This window comes from Dipodomys ordii, unplaced genomic scaffold (assembly GCF_000151885.1).
Source record: "Dipodomys ordii isolate 6190 unplaced genomic scaffold, Dord_2.0 Scaffold48, whole genome shotgun sequence".
Classification (NCBI taxonomy): domain Eukaryota; kingdom Metazoa; phylum Chordata; class Mammalia; order Rodentia; family Heteromyidae; genus Dipodomys; species Dipodomys ordii.
In genome coordinates, this window is record NW_012267264.1 from 9052435 (window position 1) to 9079719 (window position 27285).

At 36.2% G+C, this 27285-nt stretch overlaps 1 protein-coding gene across 6 annotated transcripts in view; it reads right to left on the minus strand.

Annotated features, from left to right (window-relative positions):
• Positions 1-27285, minus strand: part of St7 (suppression of tumorigenicity 7) — a 205862-nt gene that overhangs the window by 56225 nt on the left and 122352 nt on the right. For 4 of the 6 annotated variants that reach the window (XM_013020001.1, XM_013020000.1, XM_013020005.1 and 1 more), the window contains exons 6-9: positions 26208-26283; positions 24080-24148; positions 22153-22307; positions 19876-19973 (exon numbers count right to left, since the gene is read on the minus strand). In XM_013020001.1, the coding sequence (XP_012875455.1) occupies positions 19876-19973; positions 22153-22307; positions 24080-24148; positions 26208-26283 (398 nt within the window). The remainder of the gene's footprint in view (positions 1-19875; positions 19974-22152; positions 22308-24079; positions 24149-26207; positions 26284-27285) is intronic. The other 2 variants (XM_013020002.1, XM_013020006.1) reach the window with 1 other exon arrangement.

A 27285-nucleotide genomic window follows, 5' to 3' on the forward strand; every position in this document is an offset into this window, starting at 1 on the left:
ATACAATAGCCACAAAGAATAGATCTGCTTAGGAAAACAAATGAGGATTGCAAAGTCATCCTGACAAGCCTAACAAATCAGAGATCATACATTTATAAAGGCTACAATTGTCATAGTTGCCAAGTTTTAGCCAGCAGCCCAGGCACAGCAGACTGAGCCTCAGCAGAATGAACTAAAGTTCTATGAAAAGTCATGGAGTTGAAAGAATGATTAATGGAATGACCAAAATCTTCTGGGCTGGATGAGAAGTCCAAAGGGAGTTAAAGTAAATGATAGTGAACTTCACTGGGAAAAAAAAGCAAAGAGAAAGAAAAAAGAACCAAGAATTTCAGAGTAAAATCCTATCTTCAAAGAGGTAAAATAAAGATAGTCAAGTTTTTTTATTATCTTTATACTGCTTTATGTTTATACTGCTCTATTTAATCTCCTACGTGGTAACTGTTTTCTAGCATAGTATGATGACACTCTAAAAGCAACAACTTTTTATGTGAACATCATTACAGCAATTATACTGAAAGAAATAATACTAAAAAACAGGCTATTTCACTGCCAACCTGGAAAAAAGACAATGAATATGCTGCCTTGATTATATATTTCTTCCTTTATTAGGAACATTTGCTATAAATTTTTAAGCCAGGAATCATTTAGCATTACCTTTTCAGAGAAATAAATTTCTGAAATCCACAGGGCATCACATTAGCAAGTATCAAAATAATTTTGTGTTGAAGGGGACTGATAGTATGCACCCTTCTGAGATATAATATTTTCATTGTTAGTAAAGGAATAAGATGGCAACATATACAGTTGATGTTGTGTAACAAATAAGGCATTTCTTGATCTGGTTTACTATGATTCTTGCTGATATCACCCTTTGATTTTTTTCTCTTTCTTACTAAAGCTTGCTAGAATTAAAGCTCTCTGTCATTCAGTGACTGGCAACAAAACAAAAATACTCTTTAAACTACATGTTGACTTTATTATTTTCAAACAATTCAGATAACAAACTTCAAAGACACAAGTTACATTCTGTAATTTGAAGGCAATTGAAATATTGTTGCTGAATCTTAAAAAAAAAAAACTCAGTGAGACACAGAAAAAAAATGTGGAGATCACACCTGGTTTACACAAGTCTTGAGATGCTGCTTGAATGGCACAGGCTCCACTGGAAGCTTGGACAGAGTATACTGTGTCCAAAAACGTAATTGCAATAAAAGCATTTTAAATGTGAAGAAAAGCGAATGCTGAGACGTAATCTAAGACACATGACAAGTTGGAAACATAGCTTTTCCTATTTAATGAAAAAAAAAAAGTAAAAAAGCTTCTATGGCCCTATCTGGCACCTCACAGCAATCTTAGAAAAAAGCCCAAGAATTCTACTCCTTTTGGCTAGCTTTACTTCTCATGCATTGCTACCTGCTCTCTCCTCACATGCTCAGATGGATCATGGGTCACTTAGATGTCTCCTGTGGACACTGTCTGTATCACTCAACCATTTAATAAGTTTTTCCTTGCAATGCTTGCCTCTCTTGGCTGCCTCAGCACTATTCTCTTTGGTGTTTTTTTCTTTCTTATTTTTACAGCCTCTTACAGCTTCTTCTCTAATTTCTCCTTGTCTACTACTTAATAATAAGTCATCTTATCCCTAAGAATAAGATGGTATGTCACTGGTCTTCTTATCATAAATGCCTGATGTTTTGAAATGCTTTTGCATCTAGAATTTCAGCTCCAGCATCTTCATGTAGATGGCTACAATACATAAGTGTTCACCTCTGACTTTTTTAAAATTTAATTTTATATTATTGTAAAGGTAATGTTACAGTTACATAAGTAAGATGAGTACATTTCTTGTTAAATATCATTACCCCCTCCCTCATTTTTTCTCTCACTTTCCCTCCCTACTACTCTGCCTCCCAAACTGTAAAGTTCATTTCCAACCTAGTGTTTTGTGAGTATGGCTGTTGCATTGGTTCACCCTTTGTCCTTTGTTATTCCTGTTCCCTTCCCCAAACCAGATAAACATATATATAAGACAAGGGGAGAAAGAAAGAAAGAAAGAAAGAAAGAAAGAAAGAAAGAAAGAAAGAAAGAAAGAAAGAAAGAAAGAAAGAAAGAAAGAAAGAAAGAAAGAAGAAAGAAAGAAAGAGAAAGAAAGAAAGAAGAAAGAAAGAAAAGAAAAAAGAAAGAAAGAGAAAGAAAAGAAAAAAGAAAGAAAGAAAAGAAAAGAAAGAAAGAGAAAGAAAGAAAGAAAGAAAGAGTGCTCTGACTTATTTTCTAAGCTATTAGGCCAATTTGTAAACTATCTCCCTGACAGCTTACCTTGTACCTTAAAGGCAATAGTATCTCCTTTCCCAGAACAACCCTTCAAACTTAGTTCTTCTCTTCAGTATTTCCTACCACTGATCAGGCACTAAGAAGCTTCTATCACTTTCTTCTCCCTGCTCAATATAATCACCTCAAGGTGTCCTTGAGACATCTGAGTTGGCATGGAAAATGTCCTGGTAGCTTTCATCAAGTTCACAAAAAACTTTTATGTAAAAAAAAAGGGGGAAAAAACACCAATGAGGGGCCTGGGAAGGTGGCTCAGTGGTAGAGCGCTTGCCTTGCATGCATGAGGCCCTGGGTTTGATTCCTCAGCACCACATAAGCAAAAAGAAAAAAGCCGTGCGCTGTGGCTCAAGTGGTAGAGCGCTAGCCTTGAGCTGAAGAGCTGAGGGACAGTACCCAGGCCCAGAGTTCAGGCCCCACGACCAGACCTCCCCCCACCCAAAAAAAAAAACCAAAAAAACACCAATGACTTAACTAACATCCTCCAACTTTGCCTATATTGTTCAAATAGCCATCTTAATCTATTCACCTCAAGTCCACCTCTTTCCAGTGTATTCTGCAATGCTATTGTAAAAACTTGTCAGTGTGCACATGAAGTCAGTCCATCCTGCACCCGCATGGCTAGACCTATGCCACCAGACCACTGACATGGCTATGTCACTACGTCACTTATGCCACCAGACCACTGACATGGCTAGACCTACCCCAAATAAACATGCAGCTGCGAACACAAATTAAAAAACAAGATATAACAACATTGTTTTCTATCGTAAAAGAAAAACAACACTAGCAGCTTAAACTATAAACCATGATGTGATGTTTAAGTATAATAAGCTATTCATAATGTTTGGGGCTATTGGAAATTAATTCTCAAAGATCTTTTAATGTCATGGTCTGGAAAAAGTTGACACATGGAGCATTTGAGAAAAGCAGGATAGAACTATTTACAATACAATCATGCCTTTATGTATAGAGGCATAAAAATATAATGAAAATACATCAAAATATTTCAACGGTGTTTTTTTCTGATAGCTGAAAGGAAAAGTGATCTTTATTTCTTCTTCCATATTTTCTATATGTTCTAATGTAGGCATACCACACATTCAATACATATGAGGAGGATTTACTATACTTGATGTGGAGAGAGTGACTCTTTTAAGAAAACTGATTTCTCAATTCAAGATAGAATCCCAAAATAATTTCTACAGGAAACAGCCCTTCATACCTAATCCCTGTCTACTCCGCAGCCTCACTTCTAGCCACTTCCTACATTCTATGATCCAGCCATGGAAGAGCTTTCATCTCTTTCAATAGGCCATCTTCACTCACGTTTCTGTTTCACAGTCTCTCACCCTGAGCGACTCCCCTTCTGCCTCCCTCATCAGTCTGATAGATAGACTCTAACCAGAGCTGTTCTCTGAGCACTGACTTCTACCTGTGAGCTATACATTCCTCATCTGAATTACCAAAGTCTGTCACAACAGTCTACTGACCCATCTTTCCAATAAGCAGGAATTCAGCCTTATTGCTGAGTGTTGGGTTAGTGAGATCCAAAGTGGGCAGGCTGACACTCATTTGATGACTAGAATGTTCTTCTCAAGTTCCTTTATTTTGGAGAGGGCATATTATACATGTGCTACTAGCTACAAGTCTGCTTTAGGGCTTCAAGGTTAAATACCTGAATAGATTCTTCTACCATTTACAATTGAATATATTCTATATTCTGTAAAAGGTATAATAAATAGAGTTGTAACTTTTGACTCAATGTGGAGAAGATTATTTCACATTTAGAGCTATCTGAAACTAAAATAGATGGCTCAGGGAAGGCAATCAGAAGGCAATCACTGGAACACAGGGAGAAGCCAGCCATGAAGCAACAACACTACAGATTACTTTCTGAATTCTGCAAGTGTAAGGAAGGAATTCTTATGATATTAGGTAAGGTGGTAAAGGTGGTAATGAGAACCTGAGAAGATGCCACATGGCCTCAGAAGTTTAAAAAAAATCATAAACTCAGGGAAACTCAGCAAGGTGTACAAAATTTGTATGCTTATATCGTAAACATAACCGTTAAGGTTCTTTAAGCTAGGTCCAGGCCTTGTTTGCCTTTCCTGCCTTCTACAGGATCAGACTCCAGCCTTGTCAGACTAAACACGCACATGCCATTCCCAGAATTCCTTGTGCAGTTACTAGCCACTGTGTTTTTGCTCGAGCTTTTTCCCCAACCTGAAATACCTTTCCCCCTAAGGAAAGGCAGCGTGTCAAAAAAATTACCCCATTCTCCAAGGCCCAGATCAAATGCCACCTCCTAAAGTCACAGCATCTTAGAAAGTGAGATCCAGAAGAGACCCATGTAGATCATCCAAACACTCTCCTCACTTTACAGACAACCTCTCTCCCACTCCTGCCCCACCAAAACACAAGGAAGGCTGCAAATCCAAGTGATTCAGCCAAGGTTAATGCTGGGACTATGATTCAAACCTAGTCATCAGCACTGAGTCCAAATTTCAACACATCACAATTCCACTTTCTGAACTGTTAAATCCAAGAGAACTAAGCTACTTTTCTTGTATGCGGGATACAGTACTTATATATCTGCTTTTCATTGTGTTTACATGAATCCACAAGAAGAAAACTGTAATATGGATGAATAAACCTACATTCGGAGTTATTCCTAAGGTAAAATTCCCTATCTTCCCCTTATTATTTTGTGATATTTTGTACAAACTGCTTAGCTTCCCTGAGCTTTGGGCTTTGTTGTTGTAGCTTTGTTTAGTTTTGCTCACCTTCAGAGTCATGTGGCATCTCCTCAGGTTCTCCTAACCACCTTATCTAATACCTCTGCCTATGTTACTCACATCACATTTTCTACTATTTCTATCATCTTCTCAAGCTAGCTTATTTTTTGTGTGGCTCTCTATTAATTTAAGTCACAAACCACAATAACAACAAGAATTTACCAGTAGTAACACTATTATTGCAGGAATCAGCAAAGATTTCTGTGAAGAGCCTCGGAAGTAACTGCTGGCTTTTTGAATTATATGGTATCTGTTACATTGACATTTTAGCTCAAAAACACCCATGTAAATGAATGAGAAAGGCAATGTTCCATAAAGTTTGATTGAAAGTCACAGGCAATATACTGTACTTGGTCTACAAGCCTTACTATTCCCACCACTTGTTAATTGGAATAAAAATTTAAAACAAAAAGGCTTCATAATAAGAGTTTCACAGTGCTATCATACTTTAAAGACATAACATGTCTTACCCATTGCTATGTTGGCAGACTGTAGTAAAATGGCAAAAGGTCTATCTTACATCCTACCACTTCCCAGTCCAACACAATTCCCTAGAGCCTGGTCACAAGTCTCTGAGGAGTCACATGTTGAGATGCACTGTCATAAATAATGGTCTGTATAGATGAAATAAGAGTATATCCCTATGACCAAATGCTATTCAGAAGATAAAAGGCATGTGCTAGAACTTTACATTTTAATATGGACAAAAATCAAGTTGTTTTGAACAAGAAAGTTTAAAATGAAGAAATACAGTACACAAAACAAAACTATGTATAGCTTATGAGCACATGACAATGTATGAAAACAAACTTGAAAAGAAAACTTGCTAGCATCCAGGAGCAGGTGCATAGTCTAAATGTGGCCTTACACACAGCTAGAGCTTATCTATAGTTTTGTTTCTTCAGTTGAAAAGAAAGTGAACAAAAAAGGCAAAGCTGTTAAAGACTACTCATTTACATGTATTATTATTTTAATTCTAGGTTTGTGTATTTTTAGGTTTGTTCCTCAAAAACAAGAAGCTCATTGATAATGCATTTGATATATAATTGCTTCAGTCCTCAAGATTGCAGTTTTCATCAGATTTTAGTTCTGTTTTCTTATTTTCTACTTGCTTTGTTTCTTCTCAGTAGGAGTTTGACTCTGTGGATCCTTCAAATACAGTGTCTGTGAATAAACAGTTTCTAAAGAAATTCCCCCTGAAATAATTTGATCCAATAGCACTTAATACACTGTATTTAATTCTATAATATAATCAAATAAGTGTTACTCTCATAAGAATCACATCCTGAGAGTCCCACTTCTTTCTTAACCATCTGAGTTTCAGAGAGTAGATTCACTGACAGAAGTGGTATGAGGAATTATAACTTCATCTTGAAAAAGGGTTCCTAGTTAAAGTAATAAAGTTCCTTCCCTATGAAACTTTTGTGCAGAGAGAGGTTGGGGTTAGGGATAGAAAACACTATTTGTCATATATACATATATATGAATATACATGTATATACATGTCTGTCTGTCTGTCTGTCTCTCTCTCTCTGTGTGTGTGTGTGTCTATTGAGAGAGGGCAAAAAGGGCTCATCTTGGGAGAAACATTCTACAGAAGTCAAGAGCAGGACCACCTTTTAAATCAGATAGATTCAGATTGAAATCAGAGACAAATTTCTAAGCTCTGTGTGAGCTCTTTCTGCTTATCAGCAGACAAAAGCAACACCTAGTTCACAAAGCACACATAGCTCCTACCCAGATACAGTTCAGGGCCACCATACTTACATAATACTGGCACAGGTATGATGCAATTTTTTTAAATCTTTTTTTTTTATTGTGAAAATACCATACAGAGGGGTTACAATTACATGAGCAAGGTAATGACTACATTTCTTATCAAGCATTGTTGCCTCCTCCTTTGTTTCCCCTTCCCTTTCCTTCCAATCCCTGCTCTCACCACCACCCCCATCCCTGCGCCAAAGTTGTAAAGTTCATTTTTCAACATAACGACTTGTACATCTCATTGTTGCAATGGGTCCACCTGTATCCCTGTTTAAACAATTGTTTTCCCTTCCCCTCCACAAATTATACCAGCAACAAATACAGTGAAAACAGGGGTTATGCCATGGGGGAGGGACATACAAAGCAACAAAGAAATCATCTTATAAATATGTTAGAAACAATTGCAAGAAAGAAAAAACATCTGAGTACTTACCTTGGGGTTCATTTCACCTAACATCAACTTATCTGACCTTTTCTGCTTGTCTCAGACATATACTAGTTATTGCAAATAATGGAAACCATGGGACCTATGGTTCTTTGGGCCTGGCTTACTTCACTTAAGATAATTTTTTCCAAGTCTTTCCATTTCCTAACAAATGGGACAATGTCATTCTTTTTAAATCTTTAAGTCATTGTACAAAGGAGTCACCATTTTACATGTCAGTTTAGAAGTACAATGCATCTTGATCAATGTCATCCCTTTCCTTATTCTCCCCCTCCCTCCCAATCCCATTCCTCCCCTCAGTTTTCCTAGTTTCATAGGGTATGCATTGAATATTAAGACTAGATTCTACCCTCTTCCTTTCTTCATCCCTCTATCCACCCTTCTTTTAACCCTCCTCCCACTACACATCTCCAGTACAAGCTTCCTGATATTCACTTTGTTGGACGGTAAGTTAAATTTTCTAAGTTACACATTTAAATCAAAAAGTTACTTTTTCTAGTTATACATTTCAATTCTCCACTGATATCATACTTTAGTTAATACATTTGTGTGCACTTGCATAGGACTCAATGGGCATTCACTCGTATGCTTATAAATTAGATCTAACTTCTACATTTGAGTGAAAACCTGAGTTTTTTGTCTCTCAGGGCCTGACTAACAAAATTTTTCCAGGTCCATCCATTATTTTGCAAATTACGTAATATTATTCTTTCTAATGGATGGGTAAAATCCACTGTGCATATTTACCACATATTAGGGGAGATGGGGGAGGTGTGCTGGTCCTGGGGCTTGAACTGGGTCCTGGGCACTGTCCTTGAGCTTCTTTTGCTCAAGGCTAGTGCTCTACCATTTGAGCCAACGCTTCACTTCCAGCTGTTTTGGTAGTTTATTGGAGATAAGAGTCTGATTCTGTAATTCCAAGATGCTTGAATTCTACTCAGCTACCAGAAAGAATGACATTATACCATTTGTAAGGAAATGGAAAGCCTTGGAAAAAATTATATTAAACAAAGTAAGCCAGACCCAGAGAAACATAGATTGCATGGTTTTTCTTATTTATGATAGCTAGAAAACATACTGGGTAGTAAGCAAGGAGTTACAAATCAATTAACTGAAGTGTAATAGTTGCTATGGAGAGTGCAAATAGTATAATTTTTTAAAAAGACTAAATCAAAGCCAACAAAATAAATATCAGGAACTTGCAAGAGGGGAGGATGGAGCCAAAGGAGAGAAGTAGAAGAGAGATGGGGGAAGAGGGGAGAACTCAGGCAAGAATTCACTGTATGTACAACAGAATTGAGAAATATAAGTGAAGGGGTGGGTCAGCGGGGGTGGGTGAAGATGCTGATGTGGTGACTCAGATCATGATGTACTCTACACACAAACTGCTTTGTTAAACTGCAAAAATTTCAATACATAACATAAAATTAAGATAAGGGAAGGGGTGGGTTGGGAGGAGTGGGTGAGAATGTTGAAAGAGGTGATATTGATCAAGATACACTGCATCTATAAACTGTTTCAGTGAATGGCAACTTCTTTGTACAACAACTTAAAGATAATAAAAAAAATTTAAGTCTCATTCTGCTTGGGCTGGCTTTGAACCATGATCTTCTGATCTAAGTCTTCTGAGTAGTTAGAATTATAGACTTAAGCCACCAGCAAGCGGCCATTCCATATTTTCTTGATTTATTAGTTTACTGAAAGGTGTCTGGGCTATTTCTATATCTAGGCTATGGTAAATAATACAGCAATAAGCATGGTTATACAAGTAGTTGTGGCTCAAATAGTAGAGTCCTAGCTTTGAGTAATAAAGCTAAGGGACAGCACCCAGTCCTTGAGTTCAAGACCCAGTAATGGTACATGCATGTGCACATGTGTGTGTGTGTGTGTGTGTGTGTGTGTGTGTGCGCGCGCGCACATGCACACATGGACACTAATTAGGATATGACACATTGTTGAAGGGCTGTTTTCTGTGATATGACTACTTTCCTTTTTGTTTTTAGTTGTATGATACCACATAGTATATCTCTATTTATTTTAGAATAAGGTATAAATATGGCTTGGTGATATAATTTGCCTTTTTTATTAAGAAAAGACTGTAGTTCCCATATGAAGCTTGAATGAAAGCATATGATATAGAGGCCTGTTTCCTATAAGCTAAATTATCCTAAATAAATCTTTAAATTTACTCACTATCTAGCATAGTTCTGTTTATTTATTGCCATCTATCTTTGCTACACTGGTAATTGCTTTCTCCTGGCAGCAAGAAATTTATATACCCTGTTTTGCCCAAATATTATAGTTTACATAGAAGGAAAACACTAACTCTCCTAGGATTCTTCTAATACCTGTGGGGAAGAACATGGGCTGGGCCAAGGATAAAATTTCAATTTCAATTTTACATCATCTGGCTATTGTCAGATCAGGTTTATTTCAATGAAAGAATTTGAGGCACTTCTGAGGTTAACATTTATGAGCTCAAATGAGGGAAAAGGAGAGTTAATTCACTGAGTTTGAAATACTCTATGGACATAATTTAGAACTACAGTCTGTATGCTTTTTCTCAGTTGACTTGCAGGATGAAAACAACAGTTTAAACCTTTCATGTTTGATTTGCATCTATTACAACATTTTATTAGTTTAGCATCCATGTATTGTTCTTTGAGAGGGAAAAGTAATGGGGGAAATTCTTACATATTTTAAGGCAGAGGTAATTAAAAGAGAGCCTTAGCCAGATTCTTACTAAGGTCAATGCAAGCTTAACCTAATTGAAGTTTATGGAATTTGGCGTGCATTAGATTCTAGCAGCAGATACTATTTTGTTATAGTTGCAAGTTTGACATTATTTAATTATAGTTTCATATAAAGGCATGAATAGAAAATAGAAGAGATACTCTATATTGCATGGTTATTATTTTGTCAGTGGTTTTTCATGACACTGTGGACCATGAAAGGCAAGGAGTTGTTCATTAGTCTCAGGGCCCGTGAGAGTTCCTACACAGATGTATGTTGAGAAGCATAAACATACAGTAATAAGAAAATGCCATTTTGATAACTAATTCAAAGGCAAATATTATGTAGCATCTGTTGAAAAGTAACATGGTGCATACATGTTTTACAAGGAAAGTTAAGTCACCAATTAACTCGTCCTTCAAGGAAGCAAAGCATAACATAAATCCATTCACTACTGAGAATCAAGCAAGCTGTTAACAGCTTGCAGATATGATGAAGACCTTCCAATGACAATTTTCTATTTCTCAAAGATTCAAAGGGCCAGAAAGCTACCTAAAGAATTGTCTACTTTTTCTGTCAAAATTATGTTCAATTCATTTCAAGGAGGGAGCTTTACCTTAGACCAGACACAAGTTCATACAGTTCCTAATAAAAATACTTTCAGTATGGAACTTCTTCTGTTCCTGGGTCAATTAAAGGTAAAACCAGCTCCACTGTGGATAACACTGAGATTCTCATCTTGAATCATTTCCCTCTCCCAAAAGATTTTTTTCTTAGCTTACTTTCAGAAAACTAAGAACTTCCTTCTCCAAAATCAAAGTTCTGATAGCACTGCAGAGGAAATTTCCTTACCCAAAACTCTATGGTAAAGTTAAGGGTGCTCTGTTAGAGAAGAGAAAAGGAAATTCGTTTTCCTGGTGAAAAGAAGGGTTGCTATGGCTCTTTGAAACTGGTGGGTAACACTTTAAGTAAAACATTTCTCTACCACCTTAAACATCTTAAAATTGGACTGTGCCCCAGCCCTGAGATCATGAACAATCCTGGACAATTTGATGCATATTTTGGATAACTTGGAAGCAGACTCATGGACAAGAAGACCATACGCATCCTTCCCTCTGCGATGACATGGCACTGCTCTCTGGTTCTAGGAGTGGTCTCAACAAGCAGCTAAACATACTGGCCAACAATTACTGTCAGAAAAGAATACTTTGTGCCAAAACCACAATCAGTATGTTTGGCACACACCCTTCCACATTCACATGGGTAATGGTAAATAACTCAATTCAGAAGATTAACTCATTTAGTTATCTGGGACAGAGCTAACAAATACTCACTCTGGCAGACAGCCTACAGAAAGGTCAAAGGAAAAGTCAGTCACAATGGAAGATTCTTTCAGGGCAACAGGAAGAATTTCTGGTACTCCAACCTAAGACATTCATGCACACTCTGCTCTATAGTCACCTCACCTTACATTGCTCTCTGTCCTTCCCACCTGACACCTGTGTCCATGATTACACAGTTCCAAACAGATCTACACAACTATTTACAAACACAAATCTGACATCACTGTTTCTTTTGTAACTCTCTAACAAAAGTTTCTGTTCCTTACAAGGTCCTTCCATAATGCCCTTGTTACCATTAATTGATCATGTTTTCACACAGTAAAGATTTTGGCACTTGGATCTAGTCAGACATGGGACCTCAAAACCTCCCTTGGTGTATATGATATCAGTTTGTATTTAGTGACCTTTGAAAGTCTTTAAAAGTCTCTGCCTCTCCACTGTAATTAAGAAACCCAAAGTCATAGCCAAACTCCAGATCTTGACACCACAGTTATGTTTTATCTAAAATTTAAATATGCAAACGATGACTAGAGTAGCATACTGAAATCTAGCTACTTTAAACCATTGTTTCCACCCATTGTTTATTAGTTTCACTAAGCCCATACATGTCTATTTTTTGTCCCTGGATTTCTTAATCAGCCCCCATTAGTCTTTTTTTTTTTTTTTTTGTCAGTTGTGGGGCTTAAACTCTGGACCTGGGCGCTGTCCCTCAGCTCTTCAGCTTAAGGCTAGTGATCTACCACTTGAGCCATAGCACCACTTTCAGCTTTTTCTGCTTATGTGGTGCTGAGAAATCGAACCCAGAGCCTCATGCATGCAAGGCAAGCACTCTACCACTGAGCCACCTTCCAAGCCCCTATTACTCTTTCTTTTTTAATTTCAGTCAATCCTGTTTTAATTTTTTCTATTAAAAAGTGACAAGTTGGCTCCATAAGAGGACACAAAACAATAAACATGATCACAACCATCTCTGTGGTTTACATGTATTAGTTAAGTATACTAGCTGGCACTTCTTTTAAAATTTTTTTAATTTATTGTTATTGTATAGGTGATATATAGAAGGATTATGATTTCATAAGCCAAATCAAGAGTACATTTCTTTTTGGTCAATCTTATCCCTTCCCTCACTCTCTCCCAGTTTTCCCTCCATTCTCCACCCCACAAGTTGTATAGTTCATTTTCAAATAGTGTCTAGTGAGTACCACTGCTTCATTTGTTTGCATTTTGTCCCATCACTTCTATGCCCCCTGTTGCCCTCCCAAAGACAGGCCAATAAACAAATAAAACAAAGGAAATGAAAACAAAAGCACCAACAAAGAAAAAAAAACACTTCATTTCCACTTCCTGTTCACTTCAATAAATATTATATGGTCAATAAATATATATGGTCAGATATACTTCTTTTAGCTCTGGTGATATAATACTCTCCTGGTTCTACTAATTTTCCATTTGCTCCTTCTTACAAACCATAGTATGCTTCTCCAACTAGCCCTTGCCACTTAACTTTTTCTCTTCTCATATATACAGAGGAGTTACAGTTACATAAGTCAGATGATGAGTACATTTCTTTTTGTTGTTTCCCCAATTCCTTTCCCCATCCAAGTTGTATAGTTCATTTCCAACATAGTTTTTAGTGACTATCACTGCTGAACTGGCTCAACCTTTGTTTACCATTTCTGTGCTTCCCCTTCCCTTCATAAATCCAATAAATTTATATATAAGACAAAAGTTACAAAAATCAAAAACCAAAGGGAATATAAACTGAAGGGAGAAAAAAACTAATAACAGCAAACAGCACAATAAGAAACGACTGTTGCCCTTTCTTGGAGTTCATTCTGATAGCATCATTTTATATGATCATATGTACATAGCTACTGAACCCTTCCGATTCTCTTCTAAGAATATCGTCCTTTGGTCTCACTGTGTGAATGGTTAGAGTGCTGTTTAATTAATCATGTCCAAGTGTAATTATTTGCCTTTTGCTATCCATTGCATTTACTAGATTTATAGAGACCTCGTTATTACAATGAGAGAAACCATGCATCCTATGCTTCTTTGCGTTTTGACTTACTTCCTTGCCTTCCATACACAACTTTCCTGAGCCTTGTTAGCTCTACTTACTTTTTTCCCCATCCCCCACCAACACTTTTGTTTCTTTATAAACTACTATGAAAATACACATTTACTAGGTTTAGTTTTTTAAATCTCTCTTGTAAGCTTGGTATAGGATAGGACCTTTATTTTGTTCATTGATTAAACTAATGATCAAAACAGATATGAATCTAGGCTTTGACAGTTCATGCCTGTAATTTTAGCTACTCAGGAGACTGATAGCTGGAGGACTGAAGTCTGAGGCCAGTCCAAGAAAAAAAGTTAGTGAGACTTCATCTCCAAAATAATAAACAAAAAGCTAGGCTAGAGGATGGGCTCAAGTGGTAGAGACCAGACAAGCAAATTGAGCAAGTATGAGGCCTTGAGTTCACACCCTGGTACATACAAAACTAAACAAGCAAACAAAACACAAACATGGACTTGGAGTGGACAGTTCATATATTTTTGACTAAAATAGAGATAAATGGCTTAGGTCAAAGTAAATATCAGAATAGATCATAAAGACCAAAAACAGAGCTTAAAATCTTCACATGATCAGGTATGACTTTACATGAGCCAAGAAAAGAATCTAGAAATTCCTCATGTTCATTAGCTCAGTAAGATGGCATTTTAGCAAAGAAGGGAGTATTTATAACTTCCTATTCTTTGTCTTGTTAAAATGAGCATAAATTATTTTTGTAATTTATTTCAAAAATTTCCATGGCATGTATGAATTAAAAGAGACAATATAGGGACGTCTCTGAGCAGAGTGTCTGGCACGTAGCAATGTTCACTATGTAAGTTGTTGATAACAAAAATGGAACACCTTATGGTTCTCAGCTGATCATTCTGAAGGTGATGCCAATGCAGGAAGGATTCAACTCAAGGAAACTAACTACAGCTCTCTCTCTCTCTCTCTGAACACTTTTATAAAGAGCCAAGAGTAAGAACAGGAAAGGATAGTTAGCAGTTGTAACTTTTACAGGTTAGGCTAAGAATGCATTCAACATGATCAAAAGCATATGAGAATTGTTTTCAGGGAATCTGATATGACAGTGAAGTTTCCAAAACAATGGAAGTATATACAGAGTATTTATACCAGACCTGCTACTATAGTTGGAAATGAGTCCTCCAGAAAGCTTGGTTGATGAGAATTCTCACAGTGGCTATCAATGTGACCTTATTTGGAAATTGAGTTTTGGAGATTTAAGTTAGGAAGAGGTCATAAACCCATTATAATTTTGTCCAAAAGAGAAGAAGGAAAGTTGAACACATAGATACAAATACACAGGGAGAATGGCCACCTGAATACAGGTACAGATTAAACTAATGTGTCTAAAGTGAAGAAGGGTAAAAATTGCCAGTAACTATCAAAAGTTAGGAGCAAGGAAGGATTCCTTGCTATACTGCAGAGGGAGCACAGTGCTACCATGCCATGATCTTGGACTTCTAGACTTAATTTATTGTGAAAAAAATTTTAATATCATTTAAACTGTTAAGTTTAGGGTTCTTTGTTCCCACATCTCTAGGTAATAAATATTCATTTGCCTCACTTTAAGCTAAAATTACAATATTGTTTGGAAATACAAAAAAAACTTTAAAAATAAAGACAGATATAATCTTACTCCTACCTATTTGTTTAATGCTTGTTCAAGTAGTTCTCAAGGATAGAATAGGGAACCCCTGGCGGGGGGGTCCTGATACCTTTTCTTGGGCCTCAGATCAAAACTATGATCAGAGGATGTTTTTATTCTTTTACATTCTTGCTCTGTCATGAAGGTATAGAGACACTCCTAGAGGTCATATGTGATAACACAGCAGACTAAATGCAAACTCAGACAGGAGACACTAGTTGTATCCTATTGAGCCAGACACTTAAAGAGATTTGTAAGAACATAAAAAGAATGTCATTACCTTTCATTATTCATTTGAATATAGTAATTTTTCATAAAAGATCAGTTGTGGTAATATGTACTATATTTGTAATTATTATTTTGAAGTGAATATTTTAAATGCCTGTCTTAATTTCTAAAATTATAAGTATAAATAAATAAACCTATATATAAAATTTTAAGGTACTCAGCAATTTTAAAAGGGTTCTTAATAAGTAAGTCAATTTAGTATGCACTCAGTGGAATTGTATAAAAGAAGAACAAACAATCCAAAATTATATGAAAAATATGGGTAAATGTCACAACTTTCGTGTATACATTATTTTTTGGCTAGGTCTGGGGCTTAAACTCAGGGTCTCAGTACTGTCCCTGAGCTTCTTTGGTTCAAGGATAGCACTCCACCACTTGAGCTACAGCACCACTTTCAGCTTTTTTCTGTAGTACTGAGAAATAGAACCCAGGACTTCATGCATGCTAGGCAAGTACTCTACCGCTAAGCAACATTCCCAGCCATGTGTACATTTTAAAGTGGATCTTGATGCTGAATCAAGGTTAAGTTCATTTCATCAATATTTCACTGAGGGAATCAATATTGTAATTGAGTCAAGTATAATCTGGTGCTGTGGAATTACACAAAATTATCTGTAGCCAGAATTCCTGTATTACCTTTTATCCCCTTCCCCGAATTCTCTTTCATTCACCAATTAACAGTTTACCCTTCCTTAAGGAATTCCCAAACAGTGCTCTCTACATGGAAGGCATCCTGACTGGCATTTCTATTTCCACTTGAAAATCTGCTTAGAAAAGTTTAATCCCATGAATATGGGAAGAGGATGGCTGTGTCTTAATGAAAAATTAGATCCTCCTGCCTAATGCTCCATCAGCAAACTGTCTGAAATCCTCTGCTATTTTATCACAGGAAGTCTTTCAGCAAGATGGTGTATGTGCATATTGTCAAAGGAGTGAACCCTCAGTGAAGTCTGACTTGTGACCCAAAGGGAGCCAAACAAGTAGTCAGTCCTCACTACAACCAGCTCCTGCAAGTCTGGACTCAGTTGCAGTTTTGACAGAAGAAAAGGTCAACCTTTGGTCCTTGGTTTGGGATATGAGGACAGCTGGAGTTTATGAAAGACATGGCATTTTTAATGTATTCACCTCACCACTGTGTCTGGGGAGTGTTCTTTAAAAGACTCATAATAGTAGGACTCAAATCTACTGGATGTTCCATAAAACCACAGAAAAAGTAACATATTGGTATTTGATATATATATATATATATATATATGACAGGTGCCATTAGAGGAATTATTATTTTTAAAAAACACCATTTTAAAAAACACCACTATTATTTTTAAAAAACACCATTTTAAAAAACACCAAGACTAGTGGCTCATATATGTAATCCTAGCTACTGAAGAGGTTAAGGTTGGGAAAACTGAGGTTCGGGACTATTCCAAGTAAAAAGCGAACTCATCTCAAGCAATATGGTGGTGTGCAATTATCATCCCAACTATAGGGGAAACATACATAAGAGAATCATGTACCAGGACTGTTCAGACAAAAATTAAAACCCAATTAGAAAAACAATGAAGGCAAAAAGAACTGAAGGCATGGCTCAACTGGTAGAATGCCTTCCAAGTGCAAAGCCCTCAGTTCAAGCCCCAGGAATATTTTAAAAAAATACACAGAGAAATATGTCTACATAGGTACAAGCATGCCTAAAATATGTATGTGTATATTCATATGTAAACAGAGAAATTCAGAAAGAGAGTACATGACTGGCTGATTTATTCATTCAGTAAAAAGAAATCAGCTTTAGGTGGTGGATATGCCAATTGCCCTAATGAGATAATCCTGATAAGATCATTATAAATTGGGCACATATACCAGAATGCCACACTGTACATTGTATGTACAATTATGTATCAATTAAAAATAAATGCATATTTACATTTTAAAATAACTTACATCAGAAAAAAAACAGGGAAAGAATTGTAAGATGTGTATTATATACCAAGTGTTTTCACATGATCTCAATTCTCTCCATCAATTTCCCTTTTAGGTAAGAATAATTACCCCTGCTTTATGGAAGACTAAATGAAATGTCCATAAGTTAAGTAAGTTTGCTGTGGATTGCAAAACTGGCACAGAGCAAAGCTGAGATTCACATTTAGGCTTTTTGACTCCTTGCCCAGTGTGTCTGTCTTCCACAGAATCTCAGATGTTCTCTCAAAATCTATATTTGAATGAGGTCAATAAGTGGAAAAGAAATATAAAGCAATGTTAAATGAAACCCAAGTCATAGCAGATGCATGGTAGATATATATATATATTGATTTCAATCATATGTAATTTTACATGTATATATCTGTACACACACATATAGAACTGCATATATATACATGTAAAATTGCATATGATTAAAATCACATACATATATACATGTGTGTGTGTGTGTGTGTATATATATATATATATATATATATATAATGATCATCAGAAAGTGACAAAGAAGCTAAATAATTAGAACATAGCCAGGTGTTTTTAGTTCATACCTGTAATCTTAGTTATTTGGGAGCTGAGATTGGGATGATTATAATTTGAGGCCAATCTGGGCAGAAAAGTTCATGAGACACCTTTTCAGGGCAGTAAGTTACAGTTCACTTGTCATCCCAAGACTGAGGCTGAGATTAGGAGGATCTGAGTTCCAGGCCAGCCTGGCCTGAAAACCCCACAAGACTCCATCTCCACAGTGGGGAGCTGGACATGGTGGCACATACTTGTGATCCCAACAAGAGCACAAAGGCTAAAGTAGGTGGATCATAGCTCATACATGCACTTAAGCAGGAAATAAGACCCTATCTCAAAAATAACCAGTAAAGAACAATAGGGCTGGAGGTATGCTCACAAGTACAAGGTCCTGAGTTCAAACCCCAGAACTGCCACAAAATAAATGTTATTCCTATGAAGTTTTATAAGCACAAATTAAATAAGATTCAGGTTAATTAAGAAGTGATGGACAAGAGTTTCTTTGCTATATCAAGGGATAGAATTTCTGCAAGTTGACAATCATTGAGAGCAAGCTCTTGTCTTTGCAGAAATTTATTCTTAAAATTAGCTCTTATGTGATGTAACATTCTTTTCATTTTTTCTTTAGCCAAAAGAATGTGTTTGTGGGAGAGCACATTCCATCTTCCTTGTTTTAGTATCACTAGTACCAGTTAATGAAAAGTATTTCTTACTAACTCTAACAGGAGCAAAAACAGCAGAAGTTCACTGTTGTCTGATAAAGCTACAACTTTGTTTTAAAATAACACAGTAATAACTTCCCTGAGTTTTAGTTTAGTTTTAACAGTCTTTCCTGTTTCCTATTTTCTTAATTCTAATGTTGACTACGACTGATCAATTACCCTGATTCTCAGGAGATGGGGAGGAAAGGGATGGTAGGGGAAAAACAAATGCTCCATAGAAACTGGACTCATTACCTTGCTCATGTAACTTTCACTCCTCTGTACAGTATCTTTACAATAAAAAATACATATTTAAAATAAAAAAGAATCTAGAAAAATACCTGATTGATTATAATAGGATTAGCTCATAATATTACTAAATTTGAGGGTAGCAATTTGCCCAACAATTTATTCAAATTTACTAACAACTGTGTACAGTTGTTAGCTGAAATAATTGATGGTTATTTGTTTCCTGATTCATCTCCAAAGGTTCATTAATAAGAACATCTTTTCATGTATGCATGCGTGTGTGTGTGTGTGTGTGTGTGTGTGTGTGTGTGTGAGAGAGAGAGAGAGAGAAAGAGAGAGAGAGAGAGAGAGAGTAGTAGTAATAGTAGTAGTAGTAATAGAGGATTGAACTCAGGGCCTTGTGTTTTCAAGGCAAATCCCCTACCACTTGAGCCGTGCCTATGCCCCAATCCTTCTGCATGTAGTCTGTTTTACACACAAGCTCTGCCACTTTCCCCAAGGCCAGTCATGGAACATGATCTCCTGGTCTTTGCCTCCTGAGTAGCTGAGGTAACAGGTGTGCACCATCACACCTGGGTTATTTTTTAGATAAAGTCTTATTAATTTTGCCTAGGCTGGTCTCAAATCACAATCCTCCTACCTCTGCTTCCCAAGTAGCTGATAATGTAGGTGAATATCACCAGGACTAATGTCTACTGAGATATGTATATATATTTTAATGTGCCAGTCAGACTATTAAAAAGCATTATTCACGTATTAACTCATTTAATTCTTACAACAACCCTGAGAAGTTATTGTGAGAATTGTTATTGTTATATCATTTTACAGAAAACTAGGAAACAGAAGTTAAATAAATTGTCCAAGATTACTCATCTCTTAAGCTGAGAGTTGGCTCTGAGGCCTACCAGGCCATCACTGGCTCAGTCCATTTAATCCACTTAGTACATTCCTATCACTCTAAGCCAAGTGAATTGACACTGATCCCCAACACAAATCCAAACTCACATCTCTCATCATTTTCACTGCTTCCCTGGTCCTCCCGAGTCTTCTGGCACACATTGCTAGCCTTCTTTTGATGTAGACCAAGACATTGGTATCTCGTCCTGAAGGAGAAGATATAACACCAAAATTTAAAAAGAAAAACAAATTTTAAAAAAACAAGACTTCTCAACTGAGTAACAAGGAAAAATTCAGAAGCTCATTTGTCTTACTCATAATAAAAAAAACCTAAAAGAGAACAGACTGCCTATTTGGCCTTTCCTATGACTAGGAACAGTGACAACTAACTTTGTTAATAGCACAGTGAATACAGAGTAGAGTAGAAGTACTTAGACTTCCAAAAGTCAAATCATGACTGATTACTCAATCAATGCTCTTGAGTTAGGATGTTGCATATTTGATAATAAATAAAATCTGCCCCACAGTGTGGGGAAAATGAACTTACTCACATAACCTCCAGTTTACAACAAGAAATCCATGTTCTTCAAGTGTGCATGCTTTTGGTGAGGATGCAAAGAGGCGAATCTCAGGTTGCATCCTGATGAACTATTTTTTTTCATTCTTGACATCAAGTCTGGAGAAGCCTCATCTTGAACTTCTGTTTCATATTACTCCTTCTCTAGTACTAGTGACATCATAATCATCTCCAGGTCCCCAAAGCAGTTGATTTTAGATGGCAATATAACACATTCCAGATATGACAATAGAGTATGCAACAAAATGAAAAACTACCCTAGTGTTAGAGAAAGCACTGACAAGCTAAATACTTATAGCAATACTCACAAAATGGCCCTTAAAAGTACATTAACAACTTCTTATCTTAATCTTTTATTTAATTATGTCTTTTTGGATACATTTCCAGACCAGTGAGAACATGCATATGTTTAATCCTCAATAAAATTACCATGTTTGAGAAAATATGACACACCTGTTATAGATTAAGTATATGTATAATACTCAGCTATTAAAAGATGTTAAGACCAAAGCCTGCACATTTCAAGTTTCAAACAATGAGAACAAGATGTGTGCTGAAAAACTGCCAAGTACCTACAAATTATTTTAAAGATGTGATTATATTTTCTTGGATAAATTTAGGCAACAAGTTGAAAGGATTTAATTTAGAGAAGAAAAAAGAAAAACTCTGAAGTTGTAATACAGGTTATGTAATTGTACATATTAATTTCTAGTTAGTTCACAAAATAGACATTCACTATAGCTCTTCAAAATGAACTGTTATGCTTTTTAAAAAGTGAGATAAGAAAAATAAGTAAGACAAGGATGGTTATTAGGGACCTTGTTAACATATATGCTACCTTCAGAATAAAATAAAAACCTAAGTATTAATGACTTGTGCAGATATACTCCTGTACATATAAAATATAAGTCAAGATTTTGCTGGCACCTTAGTTGTTGAAACATATGCAGTCAGATCCTATACCCAATCCAAGTTTAATATTAAAATTTAATTGTATAATCTCAAGTACAAGGAGAAGTGTATTCAAATGCCAAATTGAAGAAGGAAGGAATGAAGTGACAGAAATTCCACCATAACGAAACAACCCCAACTTTGTTTCAACCACAGAAACACTTTTCTCTCTCAAGGATCACTGAGTTTCTATTTGAATACTGAAGATGCATCAAGGGGTTCGGTGAATTCCAGAAATCATTCTCCCTTATTTCTATTGTTCCCCCAAATATCACTGGCCATCAGGTCAGTGTCCTATATTTTTAAAATATTTCAGATTTTAAAGAGTGGTCTTAAATAAAAGGGGTATTTGCAACATAAAAGACATCATTAGGAACTCATGATTCTTTCTCTTAAATAAGAGCTGCATACTCATACAATTACCAATAACTGCTATTTTCTAAATTTTCCTACTTCAATACATGTTCAATCCATAAAAACTTTGATAGCAGATGCACTAACAAGTTCTGTTACCAAACTGGGACATAAAGTTGTGTGACAAAGAAGCAACTGATGATCAGAAATTCCTAAGGATTCTGGGGTGAAAACAAAGATTCTATTAAAGATGATAGCTATTTATTCATGGCAATAGGATACTAGCAGTAGGAAAGGGAATAGAACATAGGTAGTAATGAAATACTTGTTTACCAAGTCCTCATCTAGGAAGGAAAAATGGTAATTAAAAACAAACAAGAAAGCAAAGCCCTTATTTGTTCTTCTCTTAGGTGAATCAAATTTTCTATCGGTCTCAAAATTTGCACTGATTTATCCTCTTATGCTTCTCATTTCCCAACACGTTAACCTAGAGAAAACCTTACTATGTTGAGCTTCATACTGGGATCCATGATGTTGTAGCTGCTGAGAACGCCGGTAACAGCCATCTCCAGCCTTCAGGGCCTGCTTAAACAGCTTTTCAGCTTCAGCAATGGTTGTTGCTTCCTCTTCAGCCAAGAGAATATAAGCAGTTGCACACCTGTCCATTCAGATAATAACCACCATCAATTGTAAACCCAAGGTCATGTCAATAGATTGCAGGAGTTCATGCAGAAGGGCAAGGAGTTATGCCGAAACATGCAGAGTGGCCAACTGGTTCATGCACCGGTTTGTAGCTGTTGACACAAAGTAATGGTACAAAAGAAACATCTTGAGAGGTAAGACGCTTAGCTTTAGGACCATGGGACTCATATATGGACGCCACCCTTATTAGTGTGTCACTTGGGGCAAGTTATTACTCTGCCTCCCTGATGAACAACTACATGAAATCTGTTCGTTCATAATGTTGTAAAGGTTAAAGTAAGGTGATGCATGTGAAGCACTCTACAGAAATCAGCACATGGTGCATGCTCACTAAATGTCAGCTAATAATGGTGGCAATTGTAGTTATTATTCAATATCTCCTTCTGACACAAAGTTAGAGGCATCATATGTAAGTTTACTAAACACAATCTAAAATTATTAAAATGCAGTGCTTCAACAACTCATAACAGTACTGATCTTCTGCTTCAGGAATATTAGAAGCAGCTACCATGTTTCTGAACAGCTCAAAATCTCACTCAGTCAGGGTAGCTAAGGAGAATTAGATCTCATCCCATTACAAACTGCCATTTGTTGCTTTGTATAAATTAAGCACTGTACCAGGTACTTAAAATATATCACATTATATAATCCTTTCAACAACCCTCTAAGGTAGAAATCCAGAAAGGATCTGCAGTTAACTAATGAACAAGGGGAAATGTCAGCCTTTCAAATTATATAAGGAACAACCCACTGGCAAAGAAAGGGAATGCACTAGGAAAATGGTGAGCCCGTGGCAGGCATCACAGGTCCTGCTTTATCCCCATCCTTTCCCTTTCTTCTCCACTGCCTCTCTGTGGCCCATTCCCTACTTATCACCATCAGACCACAAGAGAAAAAAATAACCAGAAAGGATGATCAAATGTTATGTTTATTACTTAGAAACTTCAAAGCCAGCTAGCATAAGAATTTGAACTTTACAGCCAACATGAGGTTTTGGGGGTCATTAATTAACCTTGAGAAGGGTCTTATAAATTTTTTAAGTAATCCCTCTAATTTCAGGCAGAACCACTAATAGGATCTTTCACTGAATATGGTGAGGTAGGGAGATAAATGCCCAGAAAAAAAGGCTGGAAAATTTATTATACTGGAGGTCAGTTTATATAACTTGGAAAGAACGATAATGATGCTGAGATTGTCCAGTGACCAGCCCACTGGAGAAAACTGTGGGAAGCATCAAAGAAAATATTTAGGGCTTCAGATGCCAACATACTAATAAGGGTCAAGGGTAATGAAGTAAAAATTGAGGTTATCATATCAAGTGGTGGATATAGTGTCAGAGGAATTAACATAAGATTAGTGGTTGGTGGGTTGGGAATTCAAGAATGGTTTGTTTGCTTTGCTCATTTATATTTTAAAAAGGATTCTTTGGCGGAGAGGCAGAGTAGCACTACTGGCTAAGAAACATGTATCTATGTGAAAACCCATGAGTTTGGGGTAGAAACATGCTAAGAGCTGTGAGTGAAGGAGAAGGAGAGAGCAACAGAAGTACTAATGGTTGGGGATTACAGAACAGACTGCTCAGCTGGATGGAAGAGAGATGAGGCATCCTTGTCACAACACAATACACATACAGAAGCAAGAAAGTGTGGTGATGGTATCAACCCTCCAGATAGCTGCTAGAAGTTTCATTTGGTTAGAAGTAGAGCATCCCACAGGTTCTTGACTTACTTTGGTAACAATTTTATCTCCCAGATGGTAGAGGAAGCAATTAGGGGAACTTCAACTCTGGACCTAATTCTGACCAAGAAGAAAAAAATAGTTGGTGAAATGAAAATTGATAGGAACATTCAGAGAGAGTTGCTATGTCATTTTGGAGTAATCAAAGAGGGTGGACTTCAAAAAATTCAAAGAAAAGAAGTATGATTCAATGGCATGAGACTCAGAAGGAAAAATGGTGTAAGAGGACTGAGCTGTTTCCAAAGGTTCAACTGTAACTGCAATCACAAAGGAAGAAAAAGAAGGGTGGTACTTCAGTAATCAATATGGCTTCACAAAGATTTCTCCCAGGTCAAATTTTTAAGGACATGTGAAAAAAAAAAAAGATGGAAAGGGAGTGTATAATGACAGACCATAAGAGAATGGAGTGAACTTATAAGAACAGTATCAGGGGAGCTAAAATGTCAAATGAGCTAAATCTTACCTAATTAAACAAACAAAAACCAGCAACAAACAAATGAAAACCACTGAAGACAACTATTTTGTATTTCTAAATTACATTTAAGGCCCTATCATCTCCAATTCTCCAAAGTTACCATTAAAACACATAAGCAAAAAAAGACAACACAAGAGCAAAACAAAGAAGGTTTATGGTTGATAGCAGTAGATAATAAAGAAAAAGGAAATTTTCTCACTCCTGTTTTGTTTCTGGCTTCTTTATCTAGGAGAATGATTGTCATGCTACAAAGGAACAGAAACTAAACTCTAACTTGGTTATAAAGATATAAGATAGCAAATCACTGATTCATTCTAAATGAATTACTCTACTAGGATGGGCAAATCCCAGAAAGCCAACAGACCCTGCAGACAGGCCACGAAACTGCACTCTATGGAGAGTTGAGGAATCACAAAGAATGGAGAGATACTAGAAGATGAGATGATAAATGTGGTATAAATTTTTCAAAAAGGGAAGGAAGGCTGACTTCTCAAACTACAGAACAATGATATGGAAAGATATTCTAATGGATTATTAAAGAGATGGTCTCCAAGCACATTAAAAAGAATGTAGCTTAAATTTGCTAAGAATAAATAAATAATGTGGTGGTAGCTTAATATTCTTTAATAGATACACTACAAATTAAAGACATACAGATACAACTGGCATTTCTAAGATCAAAATGGAGAAACATGAGCTGGATTATAGTATAATTGGGTGGTTTAGTAATCGGTTGAATAGTAAAGAATGGTGATTCATGAAGACACAAACCTTTAAAGTAGTTTCTATATATCTTGTCACAGGGTTCTATTCCTGGCCCTGAAACTTTCTTGAAAACATAGATGACACACAGAAGACAGGCATATCCAATTTGTAGATGATGAGAAAGTGAGGTAAATTATGTTGTGTGTGACAGAATCAGAAACCATATAGATCAACTGGGTATAGTGGCAAGATTTCTAACTCTCAATGAATCTCTTCCCTTTTTTTCCTAAGAGTCTGGAGAAGATTCTGTAACCTTCTTCAGAAAAATCATAAAATAGTTTAACAATGACCACTTGGCATGGATGTTGTTGAGGTGATTCAAGCACCAGATGGGTGGTTGAGCTAAATGACCTTTAAGGTCTCTGCCAATCCTAAGTTTTTATGACTCCAACTTTAAGAATCTTTCCCATTTTCTGAGATCTCCAGAAGAGATTTCCCAGCCTTCCTTGGAAACCCATAGAATGTTTAACAACTCTAAGGACAATATTTCCTTTTATCTATTTTTTCCAACATACGTCTTTATGTTTCCCAATTAGAAGAAATTCTAATTCGAAAATATGATGAGCACAGTATATATGGAAAAACTTCCCAATCAAATAATTTTAAATATGCATAGAATTGCATTTTATTTCTTCATAGTATCCTAGGGATAATATTGAAGGATTTGAGTCATAGCAAAGCCTCTGAACTGCTATCTAAAATGACTAATAAAACTCCTTCCATGTAGCTATTCTTCAACAAAGAAAATCTCATAAATTAAAATCTATCCTATAATTCTTTAGTTCAAATATATGGCTTAATTTAAGTGTGCCATCAATGGTAGTTGAATATATTCAAAAGTTGAGATTTCTTTTTAACAGCAAGATTTTCCCTACTTACTCATTTATCTCCAAGGCTTCATGAGCAGCAGAAATTCTAGCTTGGGGATTTCTCTCTCTCCAGGCTTTCTGCATTACTATTTTAGAAAAAAGAACAGCAAAAAAAAACCAAGTCAATTAGTACATATGATTATGAAGAATGGATATCTGACAATAAATTAATGGCTTTCAGCTTAAATTATAAAGTGAACATTTCATTACCAACAAGATTATTCTGATCTATAAAATCACTTTTTAATGCTAGAGATGAAATTCAAGTGCTCTATGACAAAACTCAATGCCCCATATCATTTTGCTTTTACTGTATTTTTCAGACAGGGTCTCAACCCAACTTTGCCAGGCTAGCTTGAACTATAATCTTCCTCCCTCTCCTTCCCAAGCAGCTGGGATTTCAAGCATATGCCACCAAGACCAGATCCACACAAACATTTCTAATTTTTGATTTTACTGTTCTTCAGCTGCTGGCATGAAACATTTTGTGCACACATAAAATCTTTTAAAGAAATAAAAAATTTCAACATATTTTATTTCTTTTAGGCCTTACTATCCTCTGTTGTTAGAGAATATACATTATTTTTACATATTTTGAACTGATATTGCTTCTAATTTCTTCAGTGTATTTAGACATAGAATCTCTAGCTGTAATTTCCCCCAAGTATTTGCTACAGCCTGTGAATATTAGAATATTTTGAAACCTTGAAGAATTATTACTTGGTTCAGTAAACAAAGCTTTAAGATTTGCCTAACAGGCACACTTTTTCTCAAACCTAGCTTTATATATCAGAGCAGTTCATGAATTTATTTATGAGAAATTCCATGCTTTATAATATTTATCAAAACTGAATTTCTTGGGGAAACAAAGTAATGTCCTTCTTTTATTTTAAAATTTATATTTTATAGATCAGTTTAAAAGCACATAGAGGGGATGGGAAGTTGGCTCAGTGGTAGAGCACTTGCCTTGCATGCATGAGGCCCTGGGTTCGATTCCCCAGCACCACATAAGCAAAAAGAAAAAAAAGCCAGAAGTGGCGCTTTGGCTCAAGTGGTAGAATGCTAGCCTTGAGCTGAAGAGTTGAGGG